Source organism: Oncorhynchus tshawytscha, linkage group LG09 (assembly GCF_018296145.1).
Source record: "Oncorhynchus tshawytscha isolate Ot180627B linkage group LG09, Otsh_v2.0, whole genome shotgun sequence".
Lineage (NCBI taxonomy): Eukaryota > Metazoa > Chordata > Actinopteri > Salmoniformes > Salmonidae > Oncorhynchus > Oncorhynchus tshawytscha.
In genome coordinates, this window is record NC_056437.1 from 26,110,894 (window position 1) to 26,125,893 (window position 15,000).

The following is a 15,000-nucleotide window of genomic DNA, read 5'->3' on the forward strand; positions in this document are numbered from 1 at the left end:
TTTTGCACACATTGTATATAGACTCCCCCTTTGTTTTCTACTGTGTTATTGACTTGTTAATTGTTTATTCCATGTGTAACTCTGTGGTGTCTGCTCACACTGCTATGCTTTATCTTGGCCAGGTCGCAGTTGTAAATGAGAACTTGTTCTCAACTAGCCTACCTGGTTAAATAAAGGTGAAATAAATAAAAATTAAAAATTAAAAAAAAATTTTTTGCTGTTGTCTACCCTTGGCTTTTATAATGTTGGTGATACCTTTAGAGCCCGTTGCTCTGTGAATGAGGAAATATATGACTGTTTCCCCCTTGTGCCTTGAGAGAATCCACACGCTTGCTTTGTAAATGCCCACGAGAACTCAAACAACATGGGAGAAATCGGACTCTTGCGCTTGGTACTTAACCATGTCTCTGGACTTTAGACATCTCCTGAAATATGTGGTGGTAAAGACTGGTGACTGTGGATTGTCCTTCAAGTGCTGGCTGTCAATCCAGATGCTGTAACCCTCGATATAGACTTGCCATTATCTTGCTGCTTCTACTGTCTGTAAATGTGCAGTCTAACCCAGGCCCTGACATTCTTACCCCTGCCGAATTAAGTAGTCAGAGTGGCATGAAGTTTCTGCATATGAATGTAAGAAGTCTTCTGCCAAAGCTTGATTTTGTGAATATATGGATAAAATCTGCCGACCCTGATGGATTTATGCTTTCTGAAACCTGTCTCAAAATATCTATTACAGACAAAAATATTGGTATAAATGGTTACAATGTTTTTAGTGCAGATCGTAAATCTAATGGTGGTGGTGTTGCTGTGTACGTAAAAGACAAGTTTGTGACGGTCGTTCTGACTTCTGTTACTAAACCTAAGCAATTTGAATATCTGTCTTTGACCCTAAATCTCGGCTCATCTTTAAATATTGTTGTATCTTGTTGTTATATACCTCCATCTGCTACTGCTGGCTCTCTGGATGTTATTTTTGAATTGGTATCACAGAATGTCAACTCTGAGTTTGTCCTGATGGGTGATCTGAATCAGGACTGGTGAACATCTAGCTCTGATCAACTCAAAATTCTATGCAATACCTATAATCTCACTCAGATTGTCAATAGTGTAACTAGGTTATCACTCAGATTGTCAACAGTGTAACTAGGTTATCACTCAGATTGTCAACAGTGTAACTAGGTTATCACTCAGATTGTCAACAGTGTAACTAGGTTATCACTCAGATTGTCAACAGTGTAACTAGGCTATCACTCAGATTGTCAACAGTGTAACTAGGTTATCACTCAGATTGTCAACAGTGTAACTAGGTTATCACTCAGATTGTCAACAGTGTAACTAGGTTATCACTCAGATTGTCAACAGTGTAACTAGGTTATCACTCAGATTGTCAACAGTGTAACTAGGTTATCACTCAGATTGTCAACAGTGTAACTAGGCTATCACTCAGATTGTCAACAGTGTAACTAGGTTATCACTCAGATTATCAACAGTGTAACTAGGCTATCACTCAGATTGTCAACAGTGTAACTAGGCTATCACTCAGATTGTCAACAGTGTAACTAGGTTATCACTCAGATTATCAACAGTGTAACTAGGCTATCACTCAGATTGTCAACAGTGTAACTAGGCTATCACTCAGATTGTCAACAGTGTAACTAGCTATCACTCAGATTATCAACACTCAGATTGTCAACAGTGTAACTAGGCTATCACTCAGATTGTCAACAGTGTAACTAGGTTATCACTCAGATTGTCAACAGTGTAACTAGGTTATCACTCAGATTGTCAACAGTGTAACTAGGTTATCACTCAGATTGTCAACAGTGTAACTAGGTTATCACTCAGATTGTCAACAGTGTAACTAGGCTATCACTCAGATTGTCAACAGTGTAACTAGGTTATCACTCAGATTGTCAACAGTGTAACTAGGTTATCACTCAGATTGTCAACAGTGTAACTAGGTTATCACTCAGATTGTCAACAGTGTAACTAGGCTATCACTCAGATTGTCAACAGTGTAACTAGGCTATCACTCAGATTGTCAACAGTGTAACTAGGTTATCACTCAGATTGTCAACAGTGTAACTAGGTTATCACTCAGATTGTCAACAGTGTAACTAGGCTATCACTCAGATTGTCTAGGCTATCACTCAGATTGTCAACAGTGTAACTAGGTTATCACTCAGATTGTCAACAGTGTAACTAGGTTATCACTCAGATTGTCAACAGTGTAACTAGGTTATCACTCAGATTGTCAACAGTGTAACTAGGTTATCACTCAGATTGTCAACAGTGTAACTAGGTTATCACTCAGATTGTCAACAGTGTAACTAGGTTATCACTCAGATTGTCAACAGTGTAACTAGGTTATCTAGTTACACTGTCGATCTTCACGTTTGATATTCAAGGTTTTTATTTAGCATTGAATGGAATATAATTTAATTCATCCCTGATGTTGAATTAGCCTTTTCTTCAAACTCTGGGTGTTGCTATGACCCTTAAACTGAAAGCAGACCACTACCTTAAATCTACTTCGGAAAATGTAAATGATCCCTCCAAATATTGGCAAGTAGTGAAAGGTTTGGAGTGGAAAAAAGATACACAGCTTCCCAAACGATTGTTGGTAGACACACAGATTGTAACTGAGAAAACTTCTATTCTGAAAGCCTTCAATCAGCATTTTCCAGATGCAGGCAGTTTATTTGAAAAGGTTAAAGGTATAAATGAGCCCCCTGTGAATTTACCTGACACCCCTGTGCACTCCTTTGCCAGGTTCTCCTTCTCATCTTCCTCTGTTTCAGAAGTGTGTAAAACCCTGAAAGAAATAGATAGAATGATGAACTAGTCTTATAGCTTGAGGGTAGAAGCTGTTCCAGGTCCTGTTGGTTCCAGACTTTTTTGGGGGGGGGTTCCAGACTTGGTTCATCGGTACCGCTTGCTGTGCAGTAGCAGAGAGAACAGTCTATGACTTGGTTGAGTCTTTGGCAAGGGCCTTCCTCTGACACCGCCTGGTATAGAGGTCCTGTATGGAAGGGAGCTCGGCCCCCGTGATGTACTGGGCCGTACACACTACCCTCTGTAGCGCCTTGTGGTCGGATGCCAAACAGTTTCCATACTAAGCGGTGATGAAGCTTGTCAAGGTGCTCTCAATGGTGCAGCTGTAGAACTTTTTGAGGATCTGAGGGCCCATGACAACTCTTTTCAGCCTCCTGAGGGGGAAGAGGCGTTTTCGTACCCTCATTTTGACTGTGTTGATGTGTGTGGACCATGATAATTTGTTGGTGATGTGGAAACCGAGAAACTTGGAAACCAAGGAACTTGAAGTTCTTGACCTGTTCCACAGCAGGCCCGTCGATGTGGATGGTGCCGTGCTCAGCTCAGTTGCCTGTAGTCCACGATCAGCTCCTTTGTCTTGCTGACGTTGAGGGAGAGGTTGTTGTCCTGGCAACACAATGCCAGGTCTCTGACCTCTTCCCTGTAGGCTGTCTCATCGTTGTTGTGCAACATGAAAATATTGTCTCATTTACATTGTGTTGATTATTGCCGAGAGGGGATTCTTTCTCAAAAACAGAGTAAAGATGGCCTCAAGATGGAGCCTTCTAGGGGACAAAGTAACTAGGCTAATGCACATCGCAAGCTGCTCAAAGGATTTGGACAGTTTTGACTCCGAACAGCAGCAGCTCACTTTGAGCAGGCCAAGACCCTTTTGCAAACACAAGTAAATTAGAGGCAAATCATTGTGTTCTTCAGGCCAGTCCTAGCAGTTCTGCTGCCACCCTAGGCCAGATCAACATATGTCGCCCCTGTGTCATGTATAGTATAAAGATTTGGAATGGATTGATAGATTAGAGTAGAGTAATGAAATGTATCATGCACAATTGATGCATTTCAGTTGAGCTTATTCAGTAGCACTTGGAAACAAAACATGGTTGCCAACTATTCATATCGGATCGTTACAATGTTGCAATCACTAGGCAATCAACTGCCTATAGAAGGGACACAGAACACAGAGTTGTTATCAACAAGCCACATATATCACACATGACACTAGTCACGACCCCACAATAGTTCAAATTACAATAAACATGTATTATCAACCAGTAGAACTGTAAAAAGAGTGAGATATAATTTATGCTTTCAAGGAACTTGAAGTTCTTTTTTGTTGCCCACAGTTGCCTGTACAGGCTCCTTTGTGACGTTGAGGGAGAGGATGGTGCCGTGCTCAGCTCAGTTGCCTGGAAATGCATTGCGCTGGATCAGTGTAAAATCATCTTTCTCTCAATGAACCAGCCTTAACCGATTTTGTTTATTTACATATCGAATTTGATTGTCAAACATCAGTTTGATAATTTCTTCATTTTGTGGCTGCCTAGTGTCCTCTTTCCAGTCCTATGGTGCTGAATCGCAGCGGGAATGGGGAGTGGGGCGGGCCAGTCCAGTCATGGCTAGAAGGGTTCCAGCTTTTGTCAAATTAACTAAATATCTTTTCTGCATTTTAGCCCACTGTAACCCTTTTCCTAACCTTAACCTAATTCTACTAACCTGCTATGTTAATTACCATAACCTGCTGTGTAAGTACTAACCTGCTATGTTAATTACCATAACCTGCTGTGTAAGTACTAACCTGCTATGTTAATTACCATAACCTGCTGTGTAAGTTCTAACCTGCTATGTTAATTACCATAACCTGCTGTGTAAGTACTAACCTGCTATGTTAATTACCATAACCTGCTGTGTAAGTTCTAACCTGCTATGTTAATTACCATAACCTGCTGTGTAAGTTCTAACCTGCTATGTTAATTACCATAACCTGCTGTGTAAGTACTAACCTGCTATGTTAATTACCATAACCTGCTGTGTAAGTTCTAACCTGCTATGTTAATTACCATAACCTGCTGTGTAAGTACTAACCTGCTATGTTAATTACCATAACCTGCTGTGTAAGTTCTAACCTGCTATGTTAATTACCATAACCTGCTGTGTAAGTTCTAACCTGCTATGTTAATTACCATAACCTGCTGTGTAAGTACTAACCTGCTATGTTAATTACCATAACCTGCTGTGTAAGTACTAACCTGCTATGTTAATTACCATAACCTGCTGTGTAAGTTACTAACCTGCTATGTTAATTACCATAACCTGCTGTGTAAGTACTAACCTGCTATGTTAATTACCATAACCTGCTGTGTAAGTACTAACCTGCTATGTTAATTACCATAACCTGCTGTGTAAGTTACTAACCTGCTATGTTAATTACCATAACCTGCTGTGTAAGTACTAACCTGCTATGTTAATTACCATAACCTGCTGTGTAAGTACTAACCTGCTATGTTAATTACCATAACCTGCTGTGTAAGTACTAACCTGCTATGTTAATTACCATAACCTGCTGTGTAAGTTCTAACCTGCTATGTTAATTACCATAACCTGCTGTGTAAGTACTAACCTGCTATGTTAATTACCATAACCTGCTGTGTAAGTACTAACCTGCTATGTTAATTACCATAACCTGCTGTGTAAGTTCTAACCTGCTAGGAAAAGTCCAATCTGACGTTAATTTGACCAAAGCTGGATCCTTTCTAGCCATGACCGTCCGGCCCTGGTCTTCGTAGACGGCCATGTTTTGTTATTTATTGGGCCCAATTCAAATGTTTATGCCTAAACTAAATGAAATTACAGAGGCCTAGATTGCATTTGAAAACAGCTGTGTCTTGTTATTTATTAATTTAAATGTTCATACAAGTAGCCTAAAGGACAGGTAATTTGCAAATGATGGTATACTAATATTATATTTTGAAGTTGTGTTTTATTACCATGTAGGCGACTTACTCTTCTAGGTTTAATGTTTTTTTATTTTTTTAAATGATATTCATGATATTCATATTCATGATTTATAGCAGGAATGAAGCAATGTTTTGCTTTTCAATAAAACCTGGCATGTTGGTATAAGAACATTGTTCTACTTTATATTATTACAATTTTACAGGCTAATCATTTCTATTCTGTTCAAATGAATGACAATAATCTAAATTGTATTTTGAGCACCGTGGGTGGACACCCCAATGCATATGGATGTCTGGTATTTAAACATGTTGCCGGTCACGTTGTCCAGCACCAAAGTCAACTTTAACATGGTCGCACACCAGCAGGCTGAAGCTAATTGGCAGAATAATTTGGCGAACTCTTCCCACCTGCGACCACACACAAGAGACACCGACATCAGACCACACCCCAAAACCAACTCAAGTTTGAATTCAGTCATGGCCGCTAGCATTTCTTAATGAACCAAATCTAACATGAGGCCAAATCAGGAAGTGCAGTCAGCCTTTAATTGAGACTGAATTGTTTTGGGAGGCTCTTCTGTAACTGTTATGATGCACCAGTAGTTTCACAAGGCAGTGGAATACTCTGGAGAATTGACCTTTGTCTCAGTGCAGTACAAACATGATTGTTCCTCAGACACACAAACTTGAGCTGTTTAGAGAAAAGCAACATTGTTTTTCTGTGAGCTACTGGAATCTGGTTACGTCCTGTCTCATCCTTCTTCCTCCATGGGGCCAGTAGGACTGATGTTTCCCCTTTTGCACTGTGTCCACAGGTAGAATGTAAGAAGGCCCAGCCCAAGGAGGTGATGTTCCCACCAGGCACGCGAGGGAGGGCCAGGGGCCTGCCCTACACCATGGATGCCTTCATGCTGGGGATGGGCATGCTGAGTGAGTATGGACCAACACTACTCCAGCACAGTCCAGCACATTACTCAGTCCCACACGGTAACGCACTCCCTAACACTCACTCTCCAACAGCTGTGCTATGGTAAAGGTCTCCATAGATGAATTGGCCAAACCATTGGTTTTTGGATTGCTAGACCTTATGGTATTAGATGGAAACCAATGTGGTGGTGATATAAATGGAGTCTAACTAATGTCTTGGTGAGATAGAGGAAAAGGTACTCAGATTAACCGGGTGATGCTCCTCATTGAGCTATTCCAAGATGTGCCGTGCCTGTGGCCACAAGTGGTCTATTTTTCTGGCTCTGGTGAGTCCCAGGTGGCCCTGGGCGTAGGGAGCAGGGCACCACATTATCAGGATAATTTAAGAGGAAAATTGGGGTAATGTAAAATTATGGATTCATCATTCTGTCTGTGTAACCCCTGCAGTGGGTAATGACGGGGACACGGAGGGGTGTCATGGGGGGGGCATCATCTGTAGGGAGCCAACTGTAGCTCTTTCTCTTCAGTCCTCCTCCTCTCCCTCATCACCATTCAGCTCCCCATCCCTCTCTCTCTCTCTCTCTCTCTCTATATATATATATATATATATAAATATATATATATATATATATATATATATATATATATATATATATATATATATATATATATATATATATATATATATATATATATATATATATATACCTCACCTCTCAGTGGGGTTGCTGAGGGCATGACACTGATATCAGACTGATTTTACTGATGGTAAAAGTGAAGGTAACACCCCGTAAGTGGTTCTGTCAGCACCGTAGTTCCCCATCCAGATTTCTTCAGGCTGAACTATTAAACAAGCGCAGTGAACTTTTCAGAACTTATTACGGATCAATGCGTCACTGTGGAGGAGGGGGAAAACAGTGTGCTCTGGAGGGAGAAGTGAGGCTGAGGAGGCGGGGAAAACAGTGTGCTCTGGAGGGAGAAGTGAGGCTGAGGAGGCGGGGAAAACAGTGTGCTCTGGAGGGAGAAGTGAGGCTGAGGAGGCGGGGAAAACAGTGTGCTCTGGAGGGAGAAGTGAGGCTGAGGAGGCGGGGAAAACAGTGTGCTCTGGTGGGAGAAGTGAGGCTGAGGAGGCGGGGAGTGCTCATGTGAGAATATTAACTGCCAACTTATTTGGAGACACTCTTATCTAAATGAAATTGGAAAAAGCAGGACAGCGAAACATTCCTTTGTATAATTTGCATTTGGAAAAACCCCAGAGCCGGCCTCATTATTTAACTGTAAGGTTCTTATACGCCAAATCTCATTAAATCCGGTCCCTAGTTCCTTTGTTTACTGCACCTAATCTAGCTATTTATCTTTATTGTGTTGTGCCCGATGTATGTTTGCTGAAATTAATACACATTTGAACCTGGGCGAAGTATGGGTGTACCAGATGGATAATTGATTTTAAAGTGAATCAGAACTGTTGAACCATAAAATAGGTACATTAGCATGCATATTAATAACGCAAATAACAGGGCCTGGAAGCAGCCCCGGGGCCAGATCCACTGACAGCCTTTATTTACTGAGATGGCGGGCGGCGGAGACGCTAGGTTCAACACGCCAGAGTAATGAGTTCTCCCCCTTCTTCTCCTCTACTCCTTCTCTTCTCCTCCCTCTTCTTGTCTTCTGTCTTCTCAGACTCAGATCCCCTAGTTAAAAACCCCTTTGTGTGTTTATGTACAGATGCCATATCTTAATTAGACCTAGTTTCACACAGCAGGAAAATAATACTGTAGCAGCAGGAAATGTGAATTGTTATGTGGATTAGAATTAATGGACATTTTTCTGAGTGGTAGCTACATTTTTTGTTAGGGCAAATCAAGTCTGACATTTTAAAGTGGAAATTACACACTTTAGAAGCATTTTTAAATCATAAATATTAGGGATGCATGATATAATGACATAACGACACCACATATAATTTAGCGCTACACGTGCAGCACAGCATTCCTAACCTAGCCCACAATGTCTGCTGTGTGGATCAAGCAGTCAACAAGTCGAGCAGTCATTTGAAAGAGTTTCAAAGGTGAAATCTATTAACGCCAAGATAATTCATTGCCCTTGACAATCAACTGTTCTCTGTCGTGGGTTATGTTGGCTTTCGACCGACTGGTCGAGCACTGGTACAGACTACCAAGGGCGCTATTTTTTAGATGTTGCCCTACCGGAGTTACACAGTAATAGCGTCACAGCTATTAGCTTCACAACTGACATTTGGGCCAGCGATATCAGCCCCATGAGCATGCTGAGTCTGACAGCACAGTGGGTCATTGAGGATTTCGTACTGCATGCTCATGAATGTGCTGGTTGTCATACCACTGATGTCATTTCAATGGCATTTGAGAACATGTTTGAAACTTGGAAACATGAACACACTAGCTAGCTCCATTCAAACAACTGACTCGAGAAATAAGCTCATCAACTGCGCCTGCAGCAGACGTGATACCCTCTGTCATGGCATTGAAACGCCTGCTCAACAAAACTGCCGACACAGGCTGTGAACAAGCGATTCGGTGGCACTCTCTCTTTACTGTGTCGCCATCATGCTCGATGCAGGACCGCTACATCGATGCAGACAGGAAGAGAGGCCACGGACAGACAGAGCTGAAACTTCACTGCTTTACATGTATGATGAAATCCTGGTTGAGAATGAAACGACTGAATAAATGAACAATGAAACAGCACAGCAAGTAAGTGAAAGAAATAGGTTTTGTTTATGTTTTACTGGTAATGGGGAAATACGTAACTGTCAACAAAATAACTTTTTGGCCAGTGTGGTGTGTGTGTGTAACCTTTATTTAACTAGGCAAATCAGTTAAGAACAAATTATTATTTACAATGACGGCCTACGCCAACCAAACCCGGGCGACGCTGGGCCAATTGTGCGCCGCCCTATGGGACTCCCAATCACGGCCGGATGTGATACAGCCTGGATTCAAATCAGGGACTGTAGTGACGCCACTTGCACTGAGATGCAGTGCCTTAGACCACTGCGTCCATGTTTGTGTGTTAACTATTTAACTGTACTAGAATGCTTGAAAGGCCGCAAACATTTTTAAAATCAGTTATCGGTATCATTTTTTTTGGGCAAGGACAACATCGGATATACTACACGTTTCCATTTCCTGCTGTGCAGTTAAATTAAATTACCTTGCCGCTCAGCAAGGAAGAAGCCACTGCTCTAAAACCGCCATAAAAAAGCCAGACTACGGTTTGCAACTGTACATAAGGACAAAGATCGTACTTTTTGGAGAAATATCCTCTGATCTGATGAAACAAAAATAGAGCTCTTTGGCCATAATGACCATCGTTATGTTTGGAGGTAAAAGGGGGAGGCTTGCAAGCCAAAGAACACCATCCCAACCGTGAAGCACGGGGGTGGCAGCATCATGTTGTGGGGGTGCTTTGCTGCAGGAGGGACTGGTGCTCTTCACAAAATAGATGGCATCATGAGGTAGGAAAATCATGTGGATATACTGAAGCAACATCTCAAGACATCAGTCAGGAAGTTAAAGCTTGATCGCAAATGGGTCTTCCAAATGGACAATGACCCCAAGCATACTTCCAAAGTTGTGGCAAAATGGCTAAAGGACAACAAAGTCAAGGTATTGGAGTGGCCATCACAAAGCCCTGACCTCAATCCCATAGAAAATCTGTGGGCAGAACTGAAAAGGTGTGTGCGAGCACGGAGGCCTACAAACCTGACTCCGTTACACCAGCTCTGTCAGGAGGAATGGGCCAAAATTCACCCAACTTATTGTGGGAAACCCGAAACGTTTGACCCAATTTAACCAATTTAAAGGCAATGCTACCAAATACTAATATAGTGTATGTAAACTTCTGACCCACTGGGAATGTGATGAAAGAAATAAAAGCTGAAATAAATAATTCTCTCTAATATTATTCTGGCATTTCACATTCTTAAAATGAAGTGGTGATGCTAACTGACTTAAAACAGGGAATTTTTACTAGGATTAGTTTAAATGTATTTGGTTAAGGTGTATATCAACTTTCGACTTCAACTGTATGAACGCTGGAGTGTGTGTATGAGAGTGTGTGAGTAAGGTTTTCTTTCTTTCTGTCTATGGGCACATGGCTGTGGCTGCTCTGTATGCTCCTGATGTGCTGTAGCCCTCCCCCATGTCCTGCGCCAGCGGCCCCAGTGTCAATAGAACGCCACAGAACAGTATTCACGCCATGCCCTTTAAATACCAGCTCCTGACCCCCCCACTCCCGGAATGTAGATGTGCCTTATTTAACTCTCTGCTGGGATAGTCAGCACACAGTTACCTACCTACCGCACTGCAGCAGGAGGCCCAGGTCAAACACAGACACACACACACTGGCTAAAATATCTCAGCTATTCCCTTTTAGGGCTTTTACCGAACTCCATGTGGTTGGTTCAATCACAATTTTTTGGTGATGGTGTTTTCTACATGCACAGTCTAAATCAGGGGTCTCCAACCTTTTCTAGCATAAGAGCTATTTCAAAAAATATTTTACGTTGCGAGCTACTAATTTTCTTTCTACCTTTCAAATAGGAACATTCTTCTCCTCTCCCCTGCAACTCTTCCCCAGGTTCTTAGTGTACAAGAGAAAGTAGTGCACTGTTTTCTGTCAATGTACATGTTAAAATAATGGTTCATAAACAACTCTAAGGGGGCCCCTATAAAAATATACATTTTTGCCCTGTTTTATATTTTGCCAAATTATGTTCTCAATTACATTTTCTTGGTTTTAGATTTAGTTTTGTTTTTCAGTCTTAAAATTTGAATTGTTCATAGATAATGAAATTTGATGTTCTGAGTCCATTTCAATGCTTAAATAACATCAGAATATATATATATATATATATATATATATATATTGAGAAGGTTTTGGGTAAAGTACACTAAATTACCAAAAGTTTGTGGATACCTGCTCATTGAACATATCATTCCAAAGTCATGGACATTAATATGGAGTTTGTCCCTCTTTGCTGCTACAACATTCTCCACTCTTCTGAGAAGGCATTCCACTTGATGTTGGACCATTGCTGCGGGGATTTAATTCCATTCAGCCACAAGAGCATTAGCGAGGTCGGGAACTGATGTTGGGCAATTAAACCTGGCTCGCAGTTGGCGTTCCAATTCATCCCAAAGGTGTTCGGTGGGGTTGAGGTCAGGGCTCTGTTCAGGCCAGTCAAGTTCTTCCACGCCGATCTCGACAAACCATTTCTGTACGGACTTCCCTTTGTGCACAGGGGCATTGTCATGCTGAAACAGGAAAGGGCCTTCACCAAACTGTTGCCTTGAAGTTGGAAGCACAGAATCGTCTACAATGTCATTGTATGCTGTAGCGTTAAGACTTCCCTTCACTGGAACTCAATAAAAACAGCCTCGGACCATTGTTCCTCCTCCACCAAACTTTACAGTTGGCACTATGCATTGGGTCAGGTAGCATTCTCCTGGCATCTGGACTGCCAGATGGTGAAGCGTGATTCAACATTCCAGAGAACGCGTTTCCATTGCTCCAGAGTTTAATGGTGGCGAGCTATGCACCACTCCAGTCGATGCTTGGCATTGGGCATGGTGATTTTAGGCTTGTTTGTGCTGCTCCGGCATGGAAACCCATTTCATGAAGGTCCTGACAAACAGTTATTGTGCTTTGGAAGTATGCTTGGGTTAATTGTCCATTTGGAAGACCCATTTGCGACCAAGCTTTAACTTCCTGACTGATGTCTTGAGATGTTGCTTCTATATATCCATATAATTTTCCCTACCTCATGATGCCATCTATTTTGTGAAGTGCACCAGTCCCTCCTGCAGCAAAGCACCCCCACAACATGATGCTGAAAGCCCCGTGCTTCACAGTTGGTATGGTGTTCTTTGGCTTGCGAGCCTCCCCCTTTTTCCTCCAAACATAACGATGGTCATTATGGCCAAACAGTTTTATTTTTGTTTCATCAGACCGGAGGACGTTTCTCCAAAAAGTACGATCTTTGTCCCCGTGTGCAGTTGCAAACTGTAGTCTGGCTTTTTTATGGCGGTTTTAGAGCAGTGGCTTCTTCCTTGCTGAGCGGCCTTACTGTTTATGTCGATATAGGACTCGTTTTACTGTAGATATAGATACTTTTGTACCGGCTGCGTGGTCTCATGGTGTTTATACTTGCATACTATTGTTTGTACAGATGAACGTGGTACCTTAAGGTGTTTGGAAATTGCTCCCAAGGATGAACCAGACTTGTGGAGGTCTACAACTTTTTGTTGTAGGTCTTGGCTGATTTATTTTTGTTGTAGGTCTTGATTTATTTTGATTTTCCCATGATGTCAAGCGAAAAGGCACTGAGTTTGAAGGTAGGCCTTGAAATACATCTACATTTACATCTCGAATGGACTCAAATAATGTCAATTAGCCTAACATTATAAGTGAAATAATCTGTCTGTAAACAATTGCTGGGAACATTGCTTGTGTCATGCACAAAGTAGATGTCCTAACCGACTTGCCAAAACTATAGTTTGTTTGTTAAAAATACATTTGTGGAGTGGTTGAAAAACAAGTTTTAATGACTCCAACCCAAGTGTATGTAAATTTCCGACTTCAACTGTGCATAGTGTATTTCTGTCAACCCAGAAGATGGTATCACACCAACTGGCTACACACAGAGTGATAGACAAGCTCGCGCACCACACAGACAGGGGCAATATTACTGGAAATGAATTGGCAGATATTGTGTTAGGTTTGTCTTTTTAAGCCAATAGTGGCTATCCAGGGGTGGGATAATGTCAATGTTGCGTTGATTAGGTAATAGCTGGGAGCTTGCAGTGTCTGATACTTGGGAGATTTGTTTATGACTGTTTGCGGTGGAACAATGCATGTACTTTCAGAATTGTTTGGCGAGCTACTAACCTGTTGGAGACCCCTGGTCTAAATGCTAAAGTTGACAGTCAAACAGCAATGTGTGGTTTATCGTTGTGGTCATGGTGGTAATGATGCCGTCTCTTCCAATGATCACATCATTGCCAAATTCACCGTGATCCGGTGATGTGTTTTCTCATCAGTCCCCAAGAGGAAGGCTTGGAGCTCGTCTAGCCTCTCCTATTTCATTCCTGCAGGTCAAGTCTCCCCTCATCGCCCTTCAGCCAGAAGCAGCTTCTCACTTGGTCAGGATTAAATTGAACTTTGTCATGGGCAGCAAAAGGCTGATTGGATATTTATTACCCAGACAGACATGTTTCTTTCCCCTGGAAGTGGAAGAGCTGGCCTCTGAGCTGTCCTCTGTCTCTGTACCAACAGCCCTGGTCTGGTCTAGGGTGACGCTGAGATAACAGCAATCATCACAATCATACAGTATTAATGTACCTCCAGAGAAATGATGCTGATACATCCCTCTTAGTATTTGTGCACTTTTTTTTTCGTAACTCCAGAAGAGATCATTGCCAACAACTATATGTATTGGTAATGTTTCGCTGGGGAAAGCAAACAGAAAGTGTCCGGTGACTGTACTGCAGAAAGTTAGTTGCAGTGTATGCTCACTAGAGAGAGCAAATCTGTTTGAAATAATGGACACTTTCACAGGGAACAGCAGACTAGTTTATCAAGTTATTACTCTCTGATAACCTTGTTAAAGTAGAAGAATATCTGCAGTGGAACAGGCTTTTCCTGGTATTTTCTGTTTAATACTATCATGTGTGTGTTCTCTGTACATTTACCAGTGGACTCTAGTAATTTGCTCCTGGCCTGAGGGAATCCCTTTTTACTGGCTAATTCAGTCAAAGTTTTGGCCGGAGATGATAACAGCTTTTTATGACAGATAAAGGCTTTGAAATATTCTCACAAACAGTGTGTTTGTGTGATGATCAAACAGATTTTTCTTGATCTGTGATTCGATCATACCTTAGTGTGGATGATGATCAGTCAAACTCACTCACTCACTCACTCACTCACTCACTCACTCACTCACTCACTCACTCACTCACTCACTCACTCACTCACTCACCTGTTCACACTCTCAAATGTCTCAGTATACAGAGGAATACACACACACACACACACACACACACACACACTCTCTCTGCCCAAACACACACTCTGTTTCTCAATATGTTCCCCCAGCTGCTGCTGTTTGAAACCTGTCCAGATAATTAACTTGTGGGCTGGTGGTTGTAATGAGCGTCTTGACAGCAGAGGAACAATAAATCAGTTGCTTTTAACTTTGTCTTGTTGGCCCGCTGGGTCTGCTTCAGCTTCGCTTAGCCCCCTCACACAC

General features: G+C 41.8%; 1 protein-coding gene across 16 annotated transcripts in view; it reads left to right on the forward strand.

Moving 5' to 3' along the window:
• LOC112257639 (RNA-binding protein Musashi homolog 2) overlaps positions 1-15,000 on the forward strand; it is a 432,435-nt gene that overhangs the window by 352,501 nt on the left and 64,934 nt on the right. For 11 of the 16 annotated variants that reach the window (XR_006084054.1, XR_006084058.1, XR_006084059.1 and 8 more), the window contains exon 9: positions 6,599-6,770. Coding sequence is in view for 9 of the 16 variants with exons in the window: in XM_042326705.1 (XP_042182639.1) it covers positions 6,599-6,770 (172 nt within the window). In the remaining 7 variants the exon portion in view is untranslated. The remainder of the gene's footprint in view (positions 1-6,598; positions 6,771-15,000) is intronic. The other 5 variants (XR_006084056.1, XR_006084057.1, XR_006084060.1 and 2 more) reach the window with 1 other exon arrangement.